Source organism: Schistocerca americana, chromosome 1 (assembly GCF_021461395.2).
Source record: "Schistocerca americana isolate TAMUIC-IGC-003095 chromosome 1, iqSchAmer2.1, whole genome shotgun sequence".
In the NCBI taxonomy this organism is placed as follows: Eukaryota; Metazoa; Arthropoda; class Insecta; order Orthoptera; family Acrididae; genus Schistocerca; species Schistocerca americana.
In genome coordinates, this window is record NC_060119.1 from 1046567506 (window position 1) to 1046594299 (window position 26794).

General features: G+C 38.9%; 1 protein-coding gene across 3 annotated transcripts in view; it reads right to left on the reverse strand.

Annotated features, from left to right (window-relative positions):
- Positions 1 to 1742: 1742 nt before the first annotated feature.
- LOC124616941 (probable E3 ubiquitin-protein ligase HERC4) overlaps positions 1743 to 26794 on the reverse strand; it is a 208849-nt gene continuing 183797 nt past the window's right edge. For all 3 annotated transcript variants that reach the window (XM_047145226.1, XM_047145225.1, XM_047145227.1), the window contains exons 21-22: positions 10856 to 11046; positions 1743 to 3569 (exon numbers count right to left, since the gene is read on the reverse strand). In XM_047145226.1, the coding sequence (XP_047001182.1) occupies positions 3417 to 3569; positions 10856 to 11046 (344 nt within the window). In that variant the 3' untranslated portion in view covers positions 1743 to 3416. The remainder of the gene's footprint in view (positions 3570 to 10855; positions 11047 to 26794) is intronic.

Genomic DNA, 26794 nt, shown 5'->3' on the forward strand with positions numbered 1-26794 from the left:
GAATATTTCAAAATATTTGTGAAATACTTGGATCAGCTTCTTAATTGTCCAGAACCAATACAGAAGCTCACATACTCAAACACTCATAAAAACCTAGAACAAGATTTACTTCCAACTATCAAAGAAATTGAAGTTATTGAAACCTTACAAAGCTAGTGGAGAAGACTCTACTACAGCAAAACTTTTGAAATGATTTTTTAAAAAAGGGGAAAGAAAGAAAGAAAGAAAGAAAGAAAGAAAGAAGAAGCTAAAATTAAACTTGGAAAATGAAAACAACCAGGAGAGGTGGCCTTCATAGATCCCATACATAACATAAGACAATAAATAGTATATTAACAGTCTGAAACCAGCTATGTGTAATATTTGCAAGATTATACTTAACAAAGTAGAATCAACAATGGAGAGTAATTAAGGTGAATATCAAGATGGTTTTAGGAAAGGCATGTCATGTTATGAACAAATATTTAATGTGGAAGATTGCCACAGATTACTGAATTTAAAAGGTCCATATTTTCCTTTGAAATTGGGTGTAGGATATTATGCAAGCACAGAGTATGAGAGATTTTTAAAGCGCCATTGTCACAACTCTACTGTGAATGAATGGCCTAAAGCATAGACTGGTAATTCGCAGACTAGGATTTGATTCCTGCTGATTCTATTTTCTTTTTAATTTTATTTTATTCCTCATAATGTTAAACTATTCATTATAAAATTTTAATATATTTAAACAATTCAGTTAATATACATAAAACTAATATATTCAATTTAGTAATGATTACTACCATTCCAAGTCAAAAGATTACAGGCCACCACACTGTAGCACACTGGTATAATTTTGTTGCGCTGCCACTGCACAATGATTTAATTTTTCAATGGGAACTTGATGTACAGTAAGTTTTTTTTTATCATAAGTAAGCTCCTTGTTACAAATGCAGAAAAGAAGTCTATATTTTAAACTTAACATATTTGGTCTTTACTTAAATATCATCTCCATAAGGTTTCAGTTAATTTTTCTTTCGTGTACTCTGACTGCGTGCTTCCTTTTAGCTCTTATGAACACACCACAGGTAATAAATAGTTGCACTGCACATTCACGTAATTTAGCATTTTATATTGTTATTGCAGGAAGTAGCCAAACCAGCAAACTTGTCAAACACTGTAGTTAACTTACAGTATAGAAGAAAACTAATAAATACATCTCTATCACAATTACATCACACATTCAACAGTGTTCTGAAAGTATGCATACACTCTCATGACTAGCAGGCAAAAACAAAACCACATACTACAACACAAAATAACAGTTCAACTGTAATATGGAAAAATAAACACATCTCAGAACAATTTAATATACTTTATATTAAATTCAACAATCTTCATTTGTACTGTTAGCATAACAGACAAATCTGAGCAATTTCTTACAGCAGGCATTAAGTAGCACTTTCTACAAAACTTAATCTTCCATAATTGTTGAAACAGCCTGTACACCTCCTAGTACTTTCTATTTTCTGTTACCTCATCTACATCTGTAGAAGCATAATTACTGTTTTCACAAATATCCCACACTAAAAACAAACACATAAAATATATTATTCCACCACAGCAAATGTGCACAGTAACTCTACCGTATAGTTAGACATAACGTACCAACATTTCATGATGTAGCTGCCGCCATTACTTAAACATTAAGTGCCAATCATAAAATGTATGAGTTACAGATACCTTTCTTGAGAGATATGGGGAAAGAGGGGCACTTTTGACAAAAAGGGTTGGTAAACAGATCAGAATTTTTTTTTTTTTTTTAAAAACAAAGGCAGATTCAAGAACAATATAACACAGCGAAGTTCTTCCAATGTTGAGGCATACAGCAGAATGGAACAAACATAAAAATAGGAAAATATTAATATAATGTAAAACTGAAAAATAAAAAATTCAGAATACTAAATAATTTTGAAAAAAATGTAGGCAATGAAGTCATCCAAATATCTCACAAAATGAAATTAATTTATCCCATTCATGTGTCTCTTGAATCCATGAACTACTTTAATGTAATTATTAAGTGAATGAGTACCCCCCCCCCCCCCCCCCCCATGATAAAGACAAAGAGCAATGGCCACATCAGGAATTAAAGAGAAGTTGCTATGGAGGTGCTGCAAATTTTTTGAGAGAGAGAGAACAAGTTTTCCATACTTCTGATACTGCACAGAGTTCCAAGAGCATAACAAATGGAAGCTCAAGTACGTGAATTCATGTCAACAATGAAATTATTAATGTTAAAGTGCAACACATCAGTGTTTTCCCCACCACTCACTACTTGATTTTTAAGACTTTTCTCATGCATTATTTTCATTCCATCTAAAACTTTGCATTAAGTGATTGATGCTTTTAAAATATGAGTTGTATTTCATATGTTTCTCAATATTAAAAAATAAACCATCTTGATCATGTTGAGCACCACAACTGATACTAATATTCATGATTACTAAAAACCAACTCAACTGTGTTATTACACATTTATTGTTTTACAACAACTATTGCTCATAGAATAGTTTCAGGTTGTCAAGTTGTGCAACCTGAATCTGTTCTATGAACGAAACTGGTCGTAACATAATAAATGCGTAATAATATAGCTGAGATGATTTTGATTAATCACTAATATATCATAAAGCATCTTGTTGAATTTCCTATAAGCTACACTTTACCTACTGTGTTTGAGGAATTATAAAGGAATTAATTTTTATTGTGCACCAATAACATACCAACAAACAGTTTGTCAATACCTCATCCCTCATCATCACTGCTGCTAATTTACAACTTTTTCTTTTCCTTTCTGAGCAAAAAATTTTGATTCCAAGGCTTAGTATTCATAGTGCACTTGATTTCCTGTTTTTCGGTACCACAACTCCACATGCCTCTATTAATCTATTAATATATAACATTTTCGTAACTTTCAGTCTTTATATATATAAATCTGTATATAGTGTGTGTGTGTGTGTGTGTGTGTGTGTGTGTGTGTGTGTGTGTGTGTTTTTAATATTAAAGCCACATGAAATTTAAGTCTAGTAATAAAAATACTTTCAGTTTTGCTTATCGTATTGTTTTGAATGAGCAGAATTACAGGCACATATTCATATTTATTAAATTTGGTGCACTAGGGCTGAAGAATGTTGTCCTGCATTCATAAGCTATAAAAAATATCGTCTCTGGTCAATACTTTTCTCTACATCCATACACTTTAAATAAAATATATCAAATTTCAACATGTATTTTTGATCATATTGTATATACAAAAAATTATAGGCATTATCTGAATATGTCAACATTAAAGGCAGCATTGTATAAAATCATAAACAAATTGCTCAAAAATCTCATTTGATTCTGGCAACAGCTAAGAATACGTCTACCTAAGAGCCCCCTTAAACTATGGAGAATCCCTCTGTTTGTTGAATAGCCTGAAGCAGTTTGTAACGAAGTCTTTCCTTTGTTTTGTATCGAGGTAAATCAAGCAGATTAAAGCATGTGTGTGCTACAGGAAGGTATTTGTCGTCATTCGTTGGCTGGATGTATATCTGTAAAAAAGAAGAAAAGAATGTTAATTAAGGCCAGGAAAGCCATTATAAACCGCAAAAGAAATGCAAAACTTATCAGAAAAGTTAAATAAGCATTGGATAAATTGAGGATAGTGACTTTTTAAATCAAGCATACACCATATCTGCGTAGCTATCTTCTTTTTAGCTCCAGACAGAATATAGTATTCATATATAAACATTCACAAAAATCAACATACCTTACCCTTTGCGACATTCCCACTTTTTCTCTAAAACCTTTAATGTCATTACCATTTTTATATGTGCGCCTATTGTTGCCCTTCAGGCTGGTAATTACAAAGGGCATTCAAAAAGTTTTGCAGAGTCGTCTCTAATTCTTTTATTTTTTGCAGGAGAATAAAATTTTTTGTGAACATACTTGGAACATTTAGGTATAAGTGGGTATACAAAAGTATTTTCTTTCATTTACAGGTGAGCCATAATGGACCATGAAGTAGATGTCAGGTTGTGACAACAGTCGGTGATGGAGTTCCTCTTCAAGACTGGCGATGACTCTGCCACATCGATTCACAGGAAGTTGCTCCCTGTTTATGGCGAGGACACAGTGGATCACAGCAATATACACACAGTGTATCGCAGCAGTATACAGCGGTGGTTGTAGAGGTTTAAAGAGGGTGATTTCTCTCTACTGGACAATCCACGATGCGGTAGACCATCGGCGGCAGTGAGTGATGTGAATAACGAGACCACTGCTAAAATAATCCAAAATGACAGATGTGTGATGACATGACAGCTTGCTGAAATGACTTGTTTGCCATTGGGTAGTGTGGTATCACTGGTACAGTCACTAGGGCACAGAAAAATCTGTGCACGTTGGGTGCCTAGATTAGTGACAAGAGAGATGAAAATGATGAGGAAGAATGTGTGCGAGGGTCTCATGAAGACCTTTACTGGAGAGTGGAAACAGTGTTTTGATGGCGTCATTACCCAGGATGAAACATGGTTGTTTCTGTCTGAATCCGAGAGCAAAACCCAATCCATGGAGTGGCATCATCTGGGTTCCCCTCGGAAGAAGAAACCAAGACTTTCACAAACAGCAGGTCGAAAGGTGATGGCCTCCTTCTTCTGGGATCAGTGTGGTACCATTTTCATTGACTTTTTGGGACCTGGCTGCACAATCAACTGGGACCATTACTGTTTGTCATTGGACAAGCTGCGAGGTGCCATCAGGACCCAAAGACCACAGCTTTAGGGTCAGCTCATCAGACTACACCATGACGATGTCAAACCCCATACAGCACTTATGACTCACAAGAAAATCAGGAAAATTGTTCCTCATCCTCCCTACAGTCCGGACTTGGCTTCGTCTGATTTTCACCTCTTTGGTCGTCTGGAGGCCCACCTATGCAGTAAAACATTTGATAGTGAGAAAGACCTTACTTCCTGTGATAAGCGATGGAATAAAAGTCAGTCCCCAGAATTTTACCAAAGTGCATTTACATCATGGAAAGAACGTTGGGCCAGATGTGTCACAGCTAATGGAGGCTACATTGAGTAGGCTCATTGTACAGCTAAATGTTCCAAGTATGTTCACAAAAAATTTCATTCTCCTCCTGCAAAAAATAAAAAAATAGAGACGACTGTGCAAAACTTTTTGAACGCCCTTTGTACATACGTCATTTATCTGAGGGAAAGTAATCAAATGTTCCAGGAAAAGGTAATTTTTAGCTATGACAAAATAGTGCCACGCAATGTGAAGAAATAAAATGATACATAAAACCTCCAAGGTTGACGCAATTTACTTTCTTCTATACTGGTCAAAGTTACTTCATCTTTTGGAGTAGGTTGCTGAGAAATGAAGCAGTCCTTTTTGTATTATTTCTCAACTAATCATTGGCAACAATTTCAGTGTGATGAGATACTAAACTGAAGAATTCTCAACACTAATTTCTGGCAAGCCATGGTAAGAGGGTGATGGATGCTCAACAAATATGCTGTTGATCTCAAAGTACTGGCAGGTTTTACCCAAAAATGAATATGCTTCATGTTTGTCAAAATATAGTTTTTTCTTTAACCTGCATAATTTAGCATGTATCTCACACTGTATAAATAACTAAGACAATGTGTCAATTTGTGTGCATATATTTCTTTTATGTTTATAAAATTGCCAATGAGATTTTGTTGTAACAACAAAGCATTTTTGAGGATCTTGCAAGTTGCCATGCCAGTGCAAAACGAAAGTAAACTACATTCATTTACTGGAGGAGCATCAAATTTCTCACCATATCCCAAACTATGCACTACATAATCAACTACTAGCCTCCACTGTTGACAAGATATTAATTTGACAGGTAGACTCCTCGTCTTTCAACAATTATTGTACCACTGCCTGTTCACCTTCTATTACACTGTGTTTATATTCTTTTATGAATGGTCTATAAGCCTGTTTTGTACCCCATATTCACATCTTCACACTCCTAGCTTGTGTGAAACATGCGCAAAATACTTATCTAATAATGCTGCCTAGCATGATCCATCATTTCCCTCTGTCCATCTCTCTGAACTTCATTGTTTTTTACTAACATCCAGGAAAGTGCGCAACACAAGCAAGGAGCCAATTTCACATTCTTCGAGAAACTGCCTCCAAAATTCAGATGCAGATTATATTCAAAATTAATATGGAAATGTTCAGTGTCTGGTAATTTCCACTAGTCTTAAAAATGGCCATATATTCTATGCCACAGGTCACCTATCTCTATCTGGAAACACGGGATTCAACTGACAGCAGCAGTGTTCTGATGCAACAAACATGAATTGATGCGACAAACATGAGTAGAAGCTTGCTAACACTGTCTCTCTCCTGCCTTGCCATCACAAATCCAGAACTCTGCCTAGCCTATGATGCATGATTGTAGTCTACAATGCCAGTGAACTGGAAATGAAAGTGATTTAAGTTTTGGTAACAGTAAAATATTTGTGTTGGTAGCTAGTTTCGTAATGGAAAAACATAAAAGGTGTTCATATAATGCAGGCTACAAACTGAAAGTAATAGCACATGCAGAAGAACATGGAAACAGAGCAGCATTTCAGACCTCCACAAATAGAAAAAAAATCAATCATGATGCACGCTAGTAAAGAAGAACTGAAAAAGGTTAGGAAGGCTAAATGTGCAAATAGAGGACTGAATGCAAAATGTTCAAAACTGTAAGATGATGCACTGAAATGGATTCAAGGACACTGTCAAAATGAGGTTGGAATTAATACAAAAATGATTCAAATACATGGTCATAAGTTAGCACTTCAGTGGAACTAACAAACTTTCTGGGTAGAGTTAGTTGGTGCAACAGGTTTATGAAGCATCATGGACTTAGCATGCAAACCAAAACATCTCAGAAAATGCCACAAGAGTATGAAGAGAAAATATTATCTTCCCATCACTTTATTATTCAACAATGTATGAAAACCATTGTGGAGATAACCTAAATAGCAAATATGGATGAAACTCTTCTGACATTTGATGTGCTGGGCAACACAACTGTTGTCATGAATGGTGCTAAAATAAAATAAAAAAAATCAATGAAAAAATGCAGTACATTGTTTTCTTTCATGTTGTGTTGAAGGTACCGAACTTAATCCAATGACCAAATACCACCAGGCAGTGATGTTCACACACATGAGAGGGGTTGAATGAATGAGGCTAGCATGACATTACGGATTAACAGAGTGTGGAGGCAAAGGAGGATGATGTACTGAATAAGATTTCACTTCTTGTGATAGATCAGTTCAGGAGTAATTTGAAAAATTCTGTGAAAGTGAAACTGATACAGGGAAATACAGAGCTTGCTGTTATTCTAAGATGACTTGCACATAACAGTTGCAACCTCTTGATGTCTTGATAAATAAATGATTTAAAGTGTATACAAGAGAGGAATGGAACAAATGGATGATGGATGAAACCCAACATGAACACACACCAAAGGGGGATTTAGAATGACCTACAATCAAACAAGTGTGTCAGTGGATAACACAGTCATGGTCTAGAATGAGAAGACGTTATTGTTAAATCTTTCAAGAACTGTGGCATACAACAATAACCAAGAAGAGAAAGAAGAAGAAAGTTCAGATGACGATTTACAGGGATTTTAAAGGACAGTTTGGTTTTATAAACTAAGAATTTATTTAGTTTTCATTTAGTCCAGAAGAAATGTGGTACCCCTGGATAGAACTGAATATGTTGTGTCTTTTTAAAACAGAAGGTGAGCCCATTCACAGAAAAGCAGTCAATGATACTTTTAAGAACACTGTTTACCATTTCTTCCGTTGCCGTATGCATGCTTGAATTGATTACAATACTAGTGCCATCTGCAAAAAGAACAAATTCTACTTATTGTATATTAGATGGTAGATCGTTTGGGTATATGAGGAACAACAGTGGACCTAAGATTGAGCCATCGGGAACCATGTAAGTGATTTCTCCCCAGTCAGAATAATGTCCCTGGACTACACTGTTTGAATTTCTTAGCACAAATTCTTGCATTCTTTTGGTTAGATGTGACATTGTCTATTGGTTGGCTATACCATCAATACCATAAAACTTCAATTTATCTAGGAGAATACTATCAGGTGCCTTAGATAGGTCACAGAAAATAACAACCAGCAGTACTGTATTATTTAATGTTTGTAAAATCTGTTGAGTGAAAATGCAAACAGCATTCTCAGCAGATCAACTCTTCTGAAATCCAAACTGTGATTTGCTGAGGATTTCATTGTTACTCAGGTGAGATACTATTCGAACACACAATTTGGCACATGAATGTTGTTTACAACTCAGCACAAAGGAATTAACCAAATGAGATGGAAATTGGTAGATGTGATGTACTTCTACAGACAAACAAACAATTACAGTTTCAGAGAAAAGTGGAGGATTTATTCAAGAGAAAGAGCTTCACAAACTTAGCCAGTCAATAACGTGTTGGTCCACCTCTGGCCCTTATGCAGGCAGTCATTTGGCTTGGTATTGTCTGATAAAGTTGATGGATGTCCTCCTGAGGGACAGTGTGGCAAATTCTGTTCAAGTGGTGCTTTATACCATCAAAATCCCATGATAGTTGGAGGGCCCCAACCAGAATGCTCCAAATGTCCTCAGTTCAGGAGAAATCTGGATACCTTGCTGGCCAAGACAGGGTCTGGCAAAGCACAAAGACAAGCAGTAGACATTGTCGTTGTTTGCAGGTGGGCATTATCTTGCTGAGATGTAAGCCCTGGACAGCTTGCCATGAAGGGCAACAAAACAAGGTACAGAATATTATAAACATATTGCTATAGTGTAAGAGTGCCATAAATGACAACCAAATGGGTGCAGCTAAAAACAGAAATGGCACCCCGGACCATCAATCCATATTGTCAGAGCAGTATGGCATGTGACAGATTGGTATCCCACTGCTGTCCGGGATGTCTCCAGATACTTCTTCACTGGTCATCAGGGCTCAGTTCGGCTCACTGCTGAAGACAATTCTACTCAAATTAATGAGATTCCAGGCCAAATAACTGCTTGCATATGGGCCAAAGGTAAAAAAATGCATTATTAACTAGCTCAATTTGTGAAGCTCTTTCTCTTGAATAAATTATCAATTTTTTCCGAAACTGTAGTCATCTGTCTGCACAAGTACACCACATCTACTGATTTCCATCCCAAGTGGATAATTGCTGTGTGGTGCGTCCCCCCCCCCCCCCCCTTTTTTTCGTATTAACCATATTTGAGTGAAGCTTCAAGGTATACGTGACATGTGCTGCAACTTTCTGTGAATGACATTGTGCTCTGGTTCATTCGATTGAAACATATAAATTAAAGTTGTCGATACTCTTATGTGAGTTTCAGGTAAATCAGGTTATTTTGTATTTACTCCAATTTGACATACCAACAACAAGTGCACTGATTTGCCAATAGTGTAATTTTAAATGTTAAATCACAGTTTATAAAAATGAAAATAATCAATTTCTGAAAATGTAAGTAATTGGAGAGAGAAAAAATCTACTTACCAAGCAGTGGCAGAAGCACACACATGAAAAGTATTATGTTTGGAAGGTTTTGGAGCCAGTGGCTCCTTCTGCTGGCAAAGGGGGTTGAAGGAGAATGAAGAGGGCCGAAGGAAAATGATTGGTGAGGTTAAGGAAAAGGAGCAGAGTTGGGAAAAGCCGCCCAGAACCCCAAGTAGCTAAGTCTCCCCCTGACCTGGGCACCCGAAACACATTTTTGTGGCACCTCTGTCGAGAGGTAATTTCAGTAATCTACTGATCATGGACCTAAATTATACTACATTTTGTGTCCTTGGGTGATGACTGCCACTACTAATAATAGTAACCATGCTTTTGATGTCCAAAATATATCCAAAGACAGCTTATTTTACTTCACTATAAAGATACAAGAAAACATTAGTATGTTGTTAATAATTTTATTATTGCCAAACCATTAATTGCAGTGCAAACTAGCACCAATATGAGTTCCTTCGAACATGAACAGTGTAGCCATTATATTTCTACTAGAAAGTACAGATCTGATGAGAGACCGTATATTTATTTTTGTGAGAATATTTTTACTTCTTTGTGGTATGATTTTATCTCCACATTTGTAGTGTTCAGTAGATCATGAAAAACAATATCTTGTTTAGTTTGAATGCACTGGCTCATGTACTTTTGTTTCTGTTTTATCACTGAATGACAAATGGACTTGTTAATATGTGGCCGGTATGGATTTTTATTAAAAATAACCAAACAATTGTGATCAAGATAAACATTAATAACTGTGTAGAAATAATAGCAACTAATTTCAGTTACATGATGAATAACTGGTGTCATAGGAAAAAATACACATTATATAGTCTGAAGGGCTCTCCAACACACTAATTAATTATTTCCAAGCCAATGGAGAGATGCTGTGAACTGATTCCCTGTTCCTCCGTGAATGCTCACTACATCTGAAGCTCTTAAAATTTGCCTACACAGCTTGGCAAAAGTTTTTTTAATTTTTAAAAATTGGAGTGCTTGCACTGAATTAATTATTTAGACAGAGCAGAGACCAAAAGAAAGGTATGATTTAGCATGGTTAATCATAACTTTTATTTCACACAGATGGTTCTGTTGTCAAATCAAATGACTACTACATGCACTGGATTGCTATGCTCCATTTCTCAACTGTTTCAGTAGATTCCGGAAAAATGATTTCAGTTTTTTAATCAGAAATTTACTAAAATATTGTCCGCATAATATAATACAAATGAATATGTAACTAAAATTTAATTTCAAAATACCTTTATAGCTTTCATTCCTTGGACTGGAATCCGGTCGCTTCCCGTCAAATATAATAGGAATTTTTTCTTTTGTTCTGGAGTGAGCTCATGGAAAACTTCCCAAAAATATTTTATAGTTTCATCAGATTCTGTGTATCCATTCTTGTACTGTGCATTTCTCTGTAATTCCTCCCAATCATAATTTTCATTACCTAAGAGACACAACAACCATTAAATTATGAATTTTTTATGTCAATGAGGAATCATAATGTAGTAAATTACAGTTTTAACAATGAGAAACAGTCCAACTGCAGTTTATGACATGTTCCAGTTGGTACTCAAAGCAGCTTCAAATACTGACTGCTCACATCATCTGAGCCTCTGGTCTGAAAATGATCATATAGACAGAGACTGGTAACTGGAATCAAAAATAAATAATTTATTGTAATCTGGCTGTTTTTCTTTGTCAAATCACTAAACCAATATTCCTTATTCAAATACAGGATTGACTTTAGTGTGCACATGCCTGAGGACCCAAGTGTACATGGCATACAAGTATGCACAGGTTTCACTTTATTATTAGGGCTGTATGAGTGCATGTGACTGGAAACATTATTCTGAACTACAGGGTATTATATTACCATAAGGATGAAGTCATTGCTTCAAAAACTGCAAGGAGCATCGTAATAACAGAGACCAAAAAGCAAGAAAACATTCATGAAAAGCTTTTAATTCAAGCACAAATTTGTGAACAGGCTTATAGGAGTCTGCTCAAAGTGTCTTTGACTCCAGCTGTCAGTGGATACAAGGTGTGTGTGATTTTAATTAATGGTTTAATCAAGTGGTAACTAAGAACATGTAAAATTTTTGTCGTGTGTCCCAAATGTTCTGAAAATTGCCTTTAAGGACTGCCATAGAAAGTGTTGAATACTGTTATATGATTGTATTTTACGGTTTGATTACTGACATATCTACACAATGGAGAACCTGTGGAAACCTTATCTTTCCATGGCATCATCCACAGTGGCTTGAGTACTCTATTTAGCTTCAGAGCTAACTTAACACTGGACAAAAATTAAATTGGCATCAGGACCCATCCTGAAAGAAAACAGTTACTGAACATTGTGCATTACCTTGTATAATGTACGATATGAATAAGAGGTTCCTGACATCAGGCTGCAGAATACACAGATACAAAACAACTGGATCTACAAATAATAGTTTTGATGGTTACAATTTCAAAGTCTACACTGAAACACAAGAAAACATTTTGAACTGTCTGATAAGTGTGAATAGAATTTTAATGAGGAAGGAACATTCTCCCCACCCACATCTCATTCCCTTTGCCCATACTAAATTCTTCATAAGAATGTCAATTCTTCAAAATGAGTCAATGCCATAGTAATTAGAGTTATAACGATTTTCATACACATTGTTATAATAATAGGCATCACATTAAATTGTCTTTACAACCAATTCATAGATTTAAAAAAATGTGTGTGTAGATAGCATAATTTTCATAAATGGGTGACAAAGCATACCATTTAAATTTGCAAAAACTACTTCTTTTTCGTTCTGTGTTGTAAAATAGTGGTTTCTATGAGAGGTAATAAGTGAGGCCTCAAATGGCAATAACAATCAAACTGCAATTGCACATGACCTACATAATGTGGAAAAACTACTTCTTCCACCATTGAACCCATCTGCCAGTACATGTCCATGTGGAGTCTCACTTACAAGTGCTCATGGATGTCAGTCTCAATTTGTTTTAGATTTTGATACAAAGTTATACTGAACTATTTTAATTCACCCACTTCCTTTACGTTTATTTCTCCTCATATCAGGTTTATCAGTTGTTTGTTACATCAGTTCTTTTGTTATATTCACAGCTCTGCATTTCTAACTAACAGACTGTCAATCTTACAACTTTGTACCAGTTGAAGTGTATACACAAAGACATAATGGCATTTTCCCACCTTCCTATAAAGTTTTCATTAATGTACAGATCATGAAATGTTAGAAAACTCATCATGATTCTTCAATGGACAATAAACTCAGCTGTCATGGTTACTGCTAACATAAAACTGGATCATATGACAAAGACAGATATGACTGCTTTTTGATTAATACTCATTGGCAGACACTCAAATCTGAGAAAAGGATCCTCTCCTGCCACAAAACACACTGAAATGCAACATCCCTTGGAGACCAGTCTGTGCAGAAATATGCCTTCAAATACATTACACCTAATTCTAGGTGTAAGGCATGGTTAGATTTGATGTCATTTATACCTAGGTCAACTCTCCACTTCCTGCTTTCTATGATCTAGTTGAAACATATAGATTCCCAGTGAAGCTCATCGAGTGACAGAACTTTTCATCTTCTCCTATAACATACCAAATAACTGAATTAAAGCTTTTACACTTCAGGGTTAACATTGCTACACAAATTGAGGCAATTTTGTTGATGAAAAGCATGATAAACACAAAACTTTGGACGACAACTTAGCAATATGAGGTTTTCCAATACAAAATATTCATGCACTGCTTTCTAAACTTTTACAAAATCAGTTCAAACTCGATTTTTATAAAAATGAATCACACTCAATTTCCTTTTAAAAAATCTGTTTTCCATAACTAATTTCAGACTAATCAGTTGAGAAGAGTATGTCTTCAAACATTCAGAAAACCACATTCGATTTCCCAGTGTACGCTAACAATACATGAAAATGGCGGACGACTTTATGGGAATATGCCATGGCAAAAGGCTACATTGCAGCAACCTGTTGTTCGTGTATTGTTGGATGTGGCTTTTGTTTTTAAATTGAAACATAAAACCTCAATATATTGTGTTGATCCGTGGTGAAATTGTAAGTACCCAGCAAGCCCATCACCATTGGGGTCATGTCCAGTGGCTGTGCAGTATCAGCCACTGGTGTGTTTCTTTATCCAGGTTCCCAAGCCTCTAATTTGGTTTCTTAATTTAGGTTCTAAAGCCTTGTGGTGGTATCAGTCTGCCGACAAACGAATTTGCTAAGTTTTTTTTCTCCAGTTCTGAAATCTACAGGAGTATCTCACACAGGCGGCAAGCAATAAATAATATCAATTTTGATTTTAAACTTCTCAGCATTAAACACTGCCATACCAATGGACCAAAATGAGGCACTGATAAAGTTTACGCATCCTCAATGTCCGGCCAATTCATTTTAATAGCTCAAAAGACAAGATGCTTATTAGGTACCAGAACAACACCTCATTTCCATGCTCTCTCTTCCTTCAGTATCGTCAACTATGATTAGTCTGAAATGAACAGCAGAAAGTGGCCCCAAAATTTCAAAAAATGTAAACTGCAATGCTGAGAAGTTTAAAATCAAAACTGATATTACTTTTCTGCCTACATGAGATACTCCTAAAGATTAGAGAAGGTACTTCGCAAATGGCTTTGTAAGCACACAGGTACCACCACAAAGCCCTGGAACTTCAATTCAGACACCAAATTACATGCTTGGGGGACCTGAATGAAGAAACCCGCCCATGGCTGGTATTGCAGAGCTATCGGGTGTGACTCCTAAGGTGATGGGATTGGAAAATTGAGTGTTATTTTCTGGATGCTTGAAAACATACTCTTTCCAACTGTGGTTAAAGTAGTCTGAAATCATTTATGAAAAACAGATTTTCTGAAAGTAAAGTGAAGTGAATATGTTCCATTTTTGTAACTTTTATGAAAATAAAGATTCAACTGATTTTGTTTAAATTTAGAAATCAGTACGTGACTTATTTTATATTGGAAAAACTTATGCTGCTAAGTAGTTGTGTCCAAAGTTTCGTGTTTTTCATTGCCTCAATTTATGTAGCATTGAAGCCAATATTGGAAATTTTGCCCACTGTCTTAAAGCATGTTGTTTTGAATAAAAGTGGTTTGGAAGCTTTACCAGAAAATTGTACATATAAAAGAAATGTCAAATATACAGTATTTTCAACTTCTCACAATGTTTTGCATTTGTAGGTTATCTGAAAACTGTACGTGAATGAAATTTTGTATTCCACATCTTTGTACGACCAAGCTATTGCGTATTGTGTGTTTATGAGATATAACAATCCAAAGTTTACATTTTTTTCATGCCATAATTTTTGCACACAACATTGATTCAAATTATCTAGCATTGTTAGTCACCGATGGATAATCAAATATACTCTTTTAGGCATTTAAACCATGCTCTTTCTAATGAGCCCAGTTTGGAGAGTTTTACAGAACACAGTTTTGTGCAAAATTAGATCAAAATTAGCAAATTTTTGAGCTCTTTTACAAAATATTGAAATTTGCATGTAATTTATTTGGCATGGGAAAGAGATACTGAAATAGTGTATTTGAGAACCTTGTGTTGTTAGGTTACTGCATGCCAAGTTTCATGTTCATCACATCGTTAGTCCCTCAGATGTAAGAAGTCAAACTCTGAATTTTTTTTTGGGTGCCAATTTTTTCGAGCAATTTTGCCTTTCTATAACATCTCAGCCAGTATTGCTTCAATGAATGTTAAACTTTACCAATGTTCATCATGGACCTGTGTGAATGTTCACATAAAATTTCAGCGAAATCCACGACGGTCAAGCAGGGAGGCCTAAGTGAGTTAGCACGGAGTGACACAGGAGCAGGAGGATTATTTGGAGAAAGTTGTTGCAATAATAGTAGTAATGAATTACAACAATCTGCTTCCATAAACCATTAAAAAGGAGCACAAGGACATAGGTCAACAACAGATTATGAGCTAATAAATGAAAAGTTAGGTTCAAAGATGTGCATGATTTCAGAGGACGCAATATTAGCTCAGACCTCTATATACGAATAGCAGAGTGTGACCTGCAGAAAAAGTGGAAGATACAAAAACCTCATCAATGCAGTCAAATCAATGAAGAGTAAACAGTGAACTTATTACATTAAAAAATCATAAAACAGTTTTATGCAAAAAGAAGGAAGCATTATCTATTAGGAACTTGTACCGAAAATAATCTGGAGATGCAGTGGCATAACGAAAACAGCAACAGAAGCCCTTGGGGAAAAAAAGAAATAAGAAGTAGAAGAGGTCTGAGGATATGGAACGAGGAAATCAAAGAGATGTTATAACAATATTTGTTTATGGTTCATTTTTATATATTTGCTTAAAAATTCTTGCATATTCATACTATATTTTCGGTATATGTAAAGTAAAGTGCATTATACTGGAGGTTGAAGCTCTTTGTATTGTATGTGAATAATGTAAGTAATACACTATGTAAATTGTTTATTATGTTACATAATTTTTTGATGACCTTTCGTATCTAAAAATATTTTGTGTTTATAAATTGTTCATGTTGATGTAAATTTAACAATTTAAGAAATGGTCACCCTTAGCAATAATATAAGAAATGGGTGTGTGCTTTTGTTTGAAAGGAAAGACACTCTGGGGAGTGGAAAAGGTGACAAGGGTGCATTCGCATGCTATCTAGAGCAAAAGTAAGACACGCAGTCTGTAGGCAGCAGTGACTGAGGCAACACCTTTGCGGAGCAGGAGAAGTTTTGCCTGCAAATTCGTCCAAAATGCCTCAAATGGAGACTACAAATGGCTTACGGCTATTCATACTGTGTTTCTATTTAACTGCTGGGTAAAATCTTAGGAAAGAATTGAATAATCTGATTTAGTTATCCATAAGACACATCACATGGTCAAATCCTGTAAAAAAGGTAACTCTATTTGTGACAAAGCAAGCTGGGATATTTTTACTTCCCCTCGTTTTGCCATCTGCCACCTTAAAATTAATCTTTTTCAATTTTGACTAATTACTATTAACACATGCGAGTATAATCTGCATTTCCATAAAGAGAAAGGTTGGCCCTTAGTTTTAAAGAATATAACACCAGATCTAATTTTGTGCTTAGTTTTATGTATGTAATTGATTTTCTAATTTATTTTGACTATTATTAGTTAGTATGTTTCATTATAGGGTGAAATCGGTAATTGTTTCGTAACTTAAATTCTATTGTTGACTTATAAACAAATATAAATTCTGTACTAATTATAAACATGTGGGGGAATAACTACTAGTATTCTTAAATGATCTATTTGGCTCTATTTGAAAACAAGTTAGCAAAACCAGCCATTAATTAATTCCTAAGTAATTTTCAGTTTCGTCAAAGGTATTGTTTGCATAACTATATATGTTAATTTCATCATTTAAACAAATAATTCAGCTTAACCCTCGCAGTAGAAGAAACTGTCAAAAAGATGCAATTTTTCTATGTATTCAGTTAACTGAATGTGTTAAGCTTTAATTGTAATTTCTGTAAGTTAAACAACGAACAATGTGTAGTTTCAGCACTTACTTTGAGAGGATATATAACGGCCCAATTTTTGGTTCTAAGACAATCAGTCCACGGCCGAGTTTCATACAAGAAACCTGTGTTGGTTAGAACAACAACAATGCATCAACTTAGCTGTGAATAAAGTGTTACACCAACAGGCCGTGTGTTAAAGCAATGACAGTATCTGTTAAATTTATTTGGAAGACTGTGAACTGTGTGGTTAGGTTGTTACTGCTCATAGACGTTCAACAGAAAACTATTGTAGCAGTATGTAGACGTTTGCCTGCGGACTATTAATCAGGCTTATTGAAAGTTAAATAATAGTGCACTGGCCATGTGACTGTGTATTACTGGTGGGTGTAAACAGTGAAAGTAAAGAACTGTGAAACGTAACTGTGTACCTGTTGGCTACATTATTTACAGTAGTCAATGTGGAAATTACAAACCCCATTTTTCAGCCAGTGTAGCAACGCAGTATGTCGACACTGAGGACAATCAATTAAGAAAAAAAGCAAGTGAACGTCACATACTGATTAGCTTTTCCTATTGACAGGAATATTCTCCCATAGTGCACTTGAGTTGGAAACTAAACCTAATTTTAGTCAGAGGGTTATACGTGGCTTTTCCCATAACATGATTATTTGTTCTGTTGGGGTATAGTATGTGTGACAACATATAGACAGGGTTTTATGTTATTTAGGTAAAAGCATACTAAATTACTATAGTAGAGGTAGGGTTATACGTGGCGCCTGGTGACAGTACCATTTACAGAAGTTAAGAGCCCATACATAGTTAAGCACAATTATAAATTTTACAGACAGGTAGGATTCTTGTGGAAGAAGTATAAAGGTCTCAGGGGCACGAATTTGTTAAAGCAGTTAAAGAAAAGTACAGCAGTATAAATTATTATATATGTGGTTTAAGCAATTATTAAAAATGTATAAAGATAAGTATATGCAGTATAGAGAAGTGAAGCAGGACGACAAGAGTGATGACACTTCTGTAAACAGTGATCAGGAGCAGGACAGAGAGGTATCAATTTTACTGATGCAGGTAGAAAATATTGATTTGGGGAATGAGACTTCTATGCTGTACAACCCATCTCAGATTAAGAAAGAAGTAGATTCAGAGGAGGAAGACAAGGAGGTAGACAATAATCAACAAAATGAACAACAACCGATTGATTTGTATGCATTATTACACAATTTGCATACACAGCTAATAGCACAAAACAAGAACACTTCAATTCTAAGCAAACAAATGTCAGCACAAAATAACTTGCTGGCTCAAAATGAAAAACTTGTGAAAACACAGTCTAAAAACACTTAAGAAACAGAGTGAACAAATGGAAAGGAATGACCAAAAGTCATAAAAAGTTAATAAAAAAAACAGGTCTTCTGACGGGGGAACTTATATTAATATGAAGAAAGATGTGAAAGATTTAGGTGAATCTGTTAATAATATACAGGCAGAAATTGTGGACATTAATGACAGGTTTGAAACCAAAGTAGAGAAAATACAGAAACAGGTTGAGCCTATGGTAGAGTCAAAGGTTGAGGAAAAGTTTTCCTATGTTAAGAAATCAATAACGGAAGTGAATGAAGAACAGATTTCTCAACTGAGAGTGACTGTTCAAGTGACTGAGAAAAACCTAGAAAGGAAAGTAGAGCTTAGCGAAGAGAAATGCTGGCAATAACACTTCTAGTATACAAGAAAAAATCAGTGACATAGAAAGAAAGATTATGTGTAATGGCCCTTATGTGGTAGACAGAACACCAATTTACAAGGTACTTGAGGGCGAAGAAAAATTCGACACTTACCAAAAACACAGTGGATTATCCCCTGTGGATTTTATTAAGGACTGCGAAAGGCTATTTCCTGAAAATATCTCAGAACAGGCAAAAGTAAATATCATAATTAGTGGTTTAGAAGGAGATGCTAGACGATGGGGAATTACCTCAAGCACTAAAGCAATGACCTTCAGTAATTAACTGAAGGAGTGAAGAAATGACCTTCAGTGAATTTAGACAGAAATGTTTGGATGAGTATTGGTCCGAGTAGATATAAAATAGCCTCTGGCACGAGTTTTTTATGGTGAGAATGTTCGAAGGTAAAGGCCAAATGAACATTAAAGAATTTTGTGTCATGGTATAGGAGATTGGCTCACTTAAGGAATTTAAGGACTGATTCCGAAATCATATGGGAACTCTGGAAGATATTACCTGAATATTCCAAAAGATATGTAGACAGTAACCACCAAACTTTCTTTTCATTTTTAGAAAAAGTGACTAACAAAGACCACTGGCAAGAAAACAATTTTCGTCAGAATAATAACTGCCGGAATGAAAGGAACGATCGGAATAACAGCAATCATGAGCAACGTGATAATCTGTATCAGTTTAATACTGTTCAAAGAGGAAGAGGAAGATTTTCCTCTAACCATCGTGGAAGAGGACAAAGGCCGTGAAATAACTCCCATACGGAGTAGTTAAACTAAATAATGTGAACGTTGAGCGTCGGATGGACGCGAGAACAAGATACAGGAGGCCCAAACGCAAGAAATATTCTTAACGAAGACAGAGAATCTTCGATACGCTCAACTATGGTGCATATGAGAGGCCGGGCACTAGGCCTACCACCAGAAAGTATCAATTATTAGTCCCATTGATTTTTGGTGTTTAGAGCAGATGCTGTTGGAAGTTATGGAGGAAAGGCTGCCCTCTGTTACAAATTAGCTCACAAAATTAGGCAAACATTGTCTAATACAGCACAATATGAATTAGTGGCAAAAACAGTACTTTGGGTGCAACATTCTGGAGAACCATTGAAGGACTATGTTAATAGAATTAAAAATGGTGCTCAAAGTTTACAGAGGAACAGATCTTGAACTACATACGTTGAAGTAATGTACCAAACTGATAGAACACGAACAATGTTCAAGAGTCATCCAGGGAATTTTGTACAACTAGATCAATTGATTTAGCAAGTTGAGGCTGTACGGAAACTTGATAGGAAGCAGTGAGAAGGGAATGGTTCGACATTATCAAAGGAGAAGGATGAAGGACCTCTGGCTATGGAGTAGACTTGGAATACCATTAGATTTGTTGGTTGATTTGTGGGAGGGGACCAAACAGCGAGGTCATCCGATCCATCGGATTGGAGAAGGATGGAGAAGGAAGTCGGCTGTACCCTTTCAAAGGAACAATTCCAGCTTTTGCATGAAACAATTTAGAGAAATCATGGAAAATCAAAATCAGGGTAGCCGGACATGGATTTGAACCATCGTCCTCCCAAAATGACAGTGCTGTGTGCTAGCCACTGCGCCACCTAACTTCCAGGAGTACCATTAGATGATTCAGCTGTTACCAAATGGACATCTAGCTGTGGACTGTCGGGTTAAGGGTAAAAAGAACAACAGACAATAGTGGAGAAAGAGTGCTGGGGTGTTAGAGGATTATTTCAGCACCGAGTTCTCGCATCCCTTTTAGTTGCCATGTTCCTTTTACATGTGCTAGTGATCAATGGAGAACCAGTATGTGCACTGCTCCATATGAGCAGTTCTGTGATGGTTGGTTGGTTGGTTGGTTGGTTGGTTGAAGAGAGGGGGGAAAGGGACCAAACTGCTTGGCCATCAGTCCCTTGTTCCTAATAAACAATTCCACAAGGGAAAGAAGAAAACAAAAGACACATACAGCACAATACCGAAAGGAAGGAAAAACCAAAAGAATGAAGCAAAGGCAACAAACACTTAAAGGAACAAAAGAGGACAAGAAAACAACAGAGAAACACAAGAAACAGTTAGAGGAGATAAAACAAGAAAGCAGATTACCATGGCTGGCCATCCACAACAATAAAAAGAAGAAACCAGCCACTTCACAATACATCAAAACCGCCAACCTTAAAGCACTAGGGGAGAGATAACAGAGGGACAAACGATAAGTGCTAAAACTTATATAGAAGGATAAAACACCCCCCCCCCCCCCACGCATAAAACCTAAAAGTAGATCAGCCGATAAGGCATTGTCTGCTAAAATTAGCTGTAATGAGTCCAGTAAACAAAGTTGAAGATGTAGGGCAGCCAAAGCAGGACAGCTTAAAAGTATTTGGGCCACTGCGAACCACGCATCGCACCGTCACTGAGTTGGTTCTTCACAGTGCAGGAGGTAGCTGTGGGTCACCCGAGCGTGGCCAATGCAGAGCTGGCAGAGAACCACAGAGTCCCTAGGAGAGGCCCTGACTTCCACACATTCTTAGTCTCCTTAATGGCATACAGTTTGTTGTGCATACTGAGGTTATGCCGTGCCGTCTGCCAAAGCTGAAAAACCTTGCAGTGTAATAATGAACGTAGATCAGTTACAGGGATGCCAATCTCCAGAAGTGGTTTCCGTGTAGCCTGTTTGGCCAGCCTGTCGGCAAGTTCATTTCCTGGAATTCCGATGTGACCTGGGATCCACACAAACACCACTGAACGACTGAACCGTTTTAAGGCATAGATGACCTCCTGGATAGTCGCTACCAAAGGATGGTGAGGGGAGCACTGGTCAATAGCTTGGAGGCTGCTCAAGGAATCAGTACAAAGAAGAAATGACTTGCCAGGGCATGAGCGGATGTGCTCAAGAGCACGAGATATGGCTGCTAGCTCTGCAGTGAAACCACTGCAGCCATCTGCCAAGGAGTGCTGTGCAATATGTCCTCCATGTACATACGCAAAGCCGACGTGACCATCAGGCAGCGAGCCGTCACTGTAAACCGCTTCATGGCCCCGGTACATGTCAAGAATCGAGAGGGAGTGACAGCAGGGAGAGCCACAGAATTAACTGAGTCCTTAGGGCCATGGGAAGGTCCAGGCGAAGCTTCAGCCTAGGTCTACACCATGGAGGTGTATGGGAATGGACCTGAAGTACAGGTGGTATAGGGGAGGACTCCAGTTCAGACAGAAGGGACCGGACGCAAAGCGCAATCATAAGCCCTGACCTGGGCTGCCGATGGGGGAGTTGAACTGCTGTGGTTGGGAAAAGGAGACTGTAATTCAGATGCTCAGAAGAATTATGTGCACGTTTGGTCTGCAATGGAGGAACTCCAGCCTCCACCAGTATGCTTGTCAATGGACTCGTCCTAAAAGCTCCTGGCGCTAAGAGAACTCTGCAGTGGTGCACTGGGTCAAGTAAATGCAATGCTGAGGGCACTGCCGAACCATAAACCACACTCCCATAGTCAAGGTGGGATTGAACAAAGGCTCTGTAGAGCTGCAACAGTTAGAGCGGTCTACACCCCAGTTGGTGTTGCTCAGGCAGCAGACGGCACTGAGGTGCTGCTAGCACTTCTGCCTAAGCTGATGAAGATGAGGAAGCCAAGTCAATCGAGCATCGAAAACTAGTCCTAAGTATCGATGTGTCTCTACTGCCGTGAGAGGATTGTCATTACGGTAAAATTCTGGTTAAGAATGAACGGTACGATGGCAACAGAAGTGCATGACACACAACCTAGGGGTTGAAAACTGGAAGCCGTGGGCTAGATCCCATGACTGCACCTTGTGGATGGCTCCCTGTAGGTGATGCCCAGCTACACCAGTACTGGAGGAGCAGTACGAAATGCAGAAGTCGTCTGCATACAGAGAAAGTGAGACCGACAGCCCTACATCTGCCACTAGACCATTTACGGCCGCTAAAAATAGAAAGACACTCAGTACAGAGCCCTGCGGGACTCTATTCTCCTGGATATGGTCGGCAATATGGGAGGCACCAACTTGGTATGGACAGTACGGAGCGACAGGAAGTTTTGGATAAAAAGCGGGAGTGGCCCCCTGGGACCCTACTCATATAAAGTGACACGGATACGATGTTGCCAGGTTGTGTCACATGTTTCCTGTAAATAAAAAAAAGACAGCAACCAGGTGTTGGTGCCTGGAAAAGGCAGTTCAAATGGCAGACTCAAGGGACACAAGATTATCAGTGGTAAAGCAACCCTGGCGGAAACCACCCTGGCATGGAGCCAGTAGGCCACATGACTCCAGGACCCAAACCAACCACCGACACACCATATGTTCTAGCAGCTTACAAAGAATGTTGGTGAGGCTGATGGGCCGATAGCTATCCACATCAAGTGGGTTTTTATTGGTTTGAGCACTGAATGATGGTGCTCTCCCACCATTGCGATGAAAATGTGTCACGACACCAGATCCAGTTGAAGACGATGAGGAGATGTCGCTTGTAGTCAGACGAGAGATGTTTAATCATCTGACTGTGGATCCGGTCTGGCCCTGGAGCTGTATCGGGGCAATGTGCAAGGGCAATGAGGAGCTCCCACTCTATAAATGGGGCATTATAGGGTCCATTGTGGTGTGCAGTGAATGAGAGGACTTTCCCTTCCATCTGCCATTTTATGGGGCAAAAGGCTGGGGTGTAGTTATCCAATGCAGAGGCGCGAGCATAGTGCTCAGCAAAGTGCTAGGCAATCGTGTTGGCTTTGGTAGATAACACACCATGATGTTAATGCCAGGGACACCTTTAGGGGCTCAGTACCAGAAAACACGTCTGATCTTCGTCCAGAATTGGGAAGGTGACGTATGGCACCCAATGGTCGAGACGTACCTCTCCCAACACTCCTGTTACAGTCTTTTTATAAGCTGACTAACACGGGCACAGAGCCGTTTAAAAGCTATTAGGTGCTCCACAGAAGGGTGCCATTTATGTCGCTGTAGAGCCTGCTTACGCTCTTTAATGGCCTCAGCAACTTCCGGTTAGCAACAAGGCACTGTCTTTCACTAAGGGCACCCTGAGGAACAAGGGATCACATTTTCCGCTACAGAAACGATTGTTCTAGTGACCCTCCCAACCACCACATCGATGGTACCATGTGGGGGGTACTCAACGGTGACAGCAGAGGTGAAAGCTTCCCAGTCTGCCTTATTTAAAGCCCATCTGGGTAGGCATCCATGGGCATGATGCTGGGGGAGTGTCAGTATGATGTGGAAGTGGTCACTACCACACAAGTCATCAAGGGCTCTTCAATAGACAGATGGGAGAAGTCCTGGGCAGCAATGTGATAAGTCAATGGTCAAGTAACTACCATGAGCCACACTGAAATGTGTGAGGGCCCAGTATTTAAGAGACAGAGGTCGAGCTAACACAGTAAATTTTCGACATCTCTACCCTGGCGAGTAAGCATCGTACCACCCCACAAGGGGGTTACGAGCATTAAACTCTCCTAAAAGTAGGAAAGGTTTACAGAGTTGATGAATCAGTGCAGCCAATACATTCAGGGGTACTGCAACATCTGGAGGAAGATATGCGTTGCAGGCAGTTATTTCCTGCGTCCTCCTCATTCTGACAGCCACAGCTTCAAGAGGAGTTTGAAGGGGCACAGGTTCACTACATACTGAGTTCAGGACATAGACGCAAACTCCACCTGACACTCTATTATATTCGCTATGGTTCTTGTAATATCCCCTACAGCCGCGGAGGGCAGGGGTTTGCATTGCCAGAAACCAGGTTACCTGGAGAGAAATGCAGAAAGCAGGTGTAAAACTTAACAGCTGCCATAGCTCAGCCAGGTGGTGGAAAAAACCGCAGCAATTCCAGTGGAGGATGACATTATCGTGAGGCTGGGAAGGCATGAAGCGCTCAAGGAGGCAGTTTGCACCTCAGGGCCACCTGCTGCCACCAACTGAGTACCCGTTCGATCAACAGCCATTGTGTCTGAGGGTTCAGCGAGATCTAGATCCGCAGGGGACGCCAGAATCTCCACGTCATCCTCAGACACAGAGCTTGTAGGCAGTGGTGGTAGTGATGGTATTGGTGCCATCGCAATGTCTGGGATCTTCTTCTTTTTAGGTTTCTCTCGCTGCTCCTTTGGTTCATCTCGCTGGGAGGGCTTCACTGAGTCAGTCTCAGGGACTGAGGAGGACCATGAAGCCTGGGATCTTCTTCTTTTTAGGTTTCTCTCGCTGCTCCTTTGGTTCATCTCGCTGGGAGGGCTTCACTGAGTCAGTCTCAGGGACTGAGGAGGACCATGAAGCCCTATGACAAGCTGCCTGTGGCTGCTTCAGCCACTGGTATGTGTTCGCTTTGCCACTGGTAGGAACCTGGGAAGGGAGTGACCCAAGGGGACCCCTTCCTAGCGAGAGGACCTGAAGAAGACTAGTGCTTCTCCAGCAGAGAAGTGGGGACTGCTGTCCCCAATGGTGCTGGAGCAACAGGAAGGGAAGTGCCCACCATCATCAAGGGGGCCAGTGTTGTCTTATGGCTCTGAGAGCCAACTGCAACGGGTGAAAAAAAAGTTCAAATGGCTCTGAGCACTATGGGACTTAACTTCTGAGGTCATCAGTCCCCTAGAACTTAGAACTACTTAAACCCAACTAACCTAAGAACATCACACACATCCATACCCGAGGCTGGATTCGAACCTGCGACCGCAGCGGTCGCACGGTTCCAGACTGTAGCGCCTAGAACCGCTCGGCCAACCCGGCCGGCAATTGATGCAACAGATGGGGCTGGAAGAGTAGTTATAGCGGTGGCATAAGATGTCACGCGCACAGAATGGAGGCTTTCAAAATTCCTCTTAGCCTCAGTGTAGGTCAGTCAGTTCACGGTCTTGTATTCCATGATTTTCCTCTCTTTCAGTAAAAGCAGTCTGGCGAGCAAGACGAATGATGCTCTTCGCAGTTGACACAGATGGGAGGTGGGGCACATGGAGTATTGGGATACAAAGGACATCCACAATCTCGACAAGTGATGCTGGAATTACAGCGGGAAGCCATATGGCTGAACTTCCAGCACTTAAAGCAATGCATCAGGGGAGGGATATATGGTTTGACATCACAGCAGTAGATCATCCCCTTGACCCTCTCGGGTAATGTGTCTCCCTCGAAGGTCAAGATGAAGGCACCAGTGGCAACCTGAGTATCCCTTGAACCCCGATGGACGCACTGGATGAAATGAACACCTCACCACTCTAAATTGGCAAGCAGCTTGTCGACAGACTGCAAAATAAGGTCCCTGTGGAATATAATACCCTGGACCATAGTTAAGCTCTTATGGGGTGTGATAGTAACAGAAACACCCCCCAGCTTGTCACCAGCAAGTAATGCCTGTGACTGGGCAGAAGTGGCTGCTTTTATCAAGACTGACCCTGACCACGTTTTGGACAATCCCTCCACCTCCCCAATCTTGTCCTCTAAATGCTCTACAAAAAACTGAGGCTTCATCGACACAAAGAGTTCTTCATCAGCTCTCATACATATTAGGTACCGGGGTGAAAAGATATGCTGCCATCCTTAGCCTGGCGTTCCTCCCATGGTGTGGCCAGGGAGGGGAACAATTTGCAGTCATACTTTCGTGCATTAAATTGAGCCCTTGAACACTTAAAGAGACTGCTGGTGGTTGAATACTAGCAAGACATGATGTACTATGCTTCATGGTGTGTCATCTGCCCTGATGCCATCCATTCCTACCAGGGGACCTCACCACGGGTGCCAACCAGCCGCAGCAAAGGCCACATGGCAGGATGGCCATTGCTGGGAGTCCCGAGACCCCAGGGTGATGGGCATCTACTCCTTGGCATGCATGGTGAGTTAACAGTGCAGGCATCAGCAGAGTGATCCCTGTGTGGTCAGGGGGCTAAAAC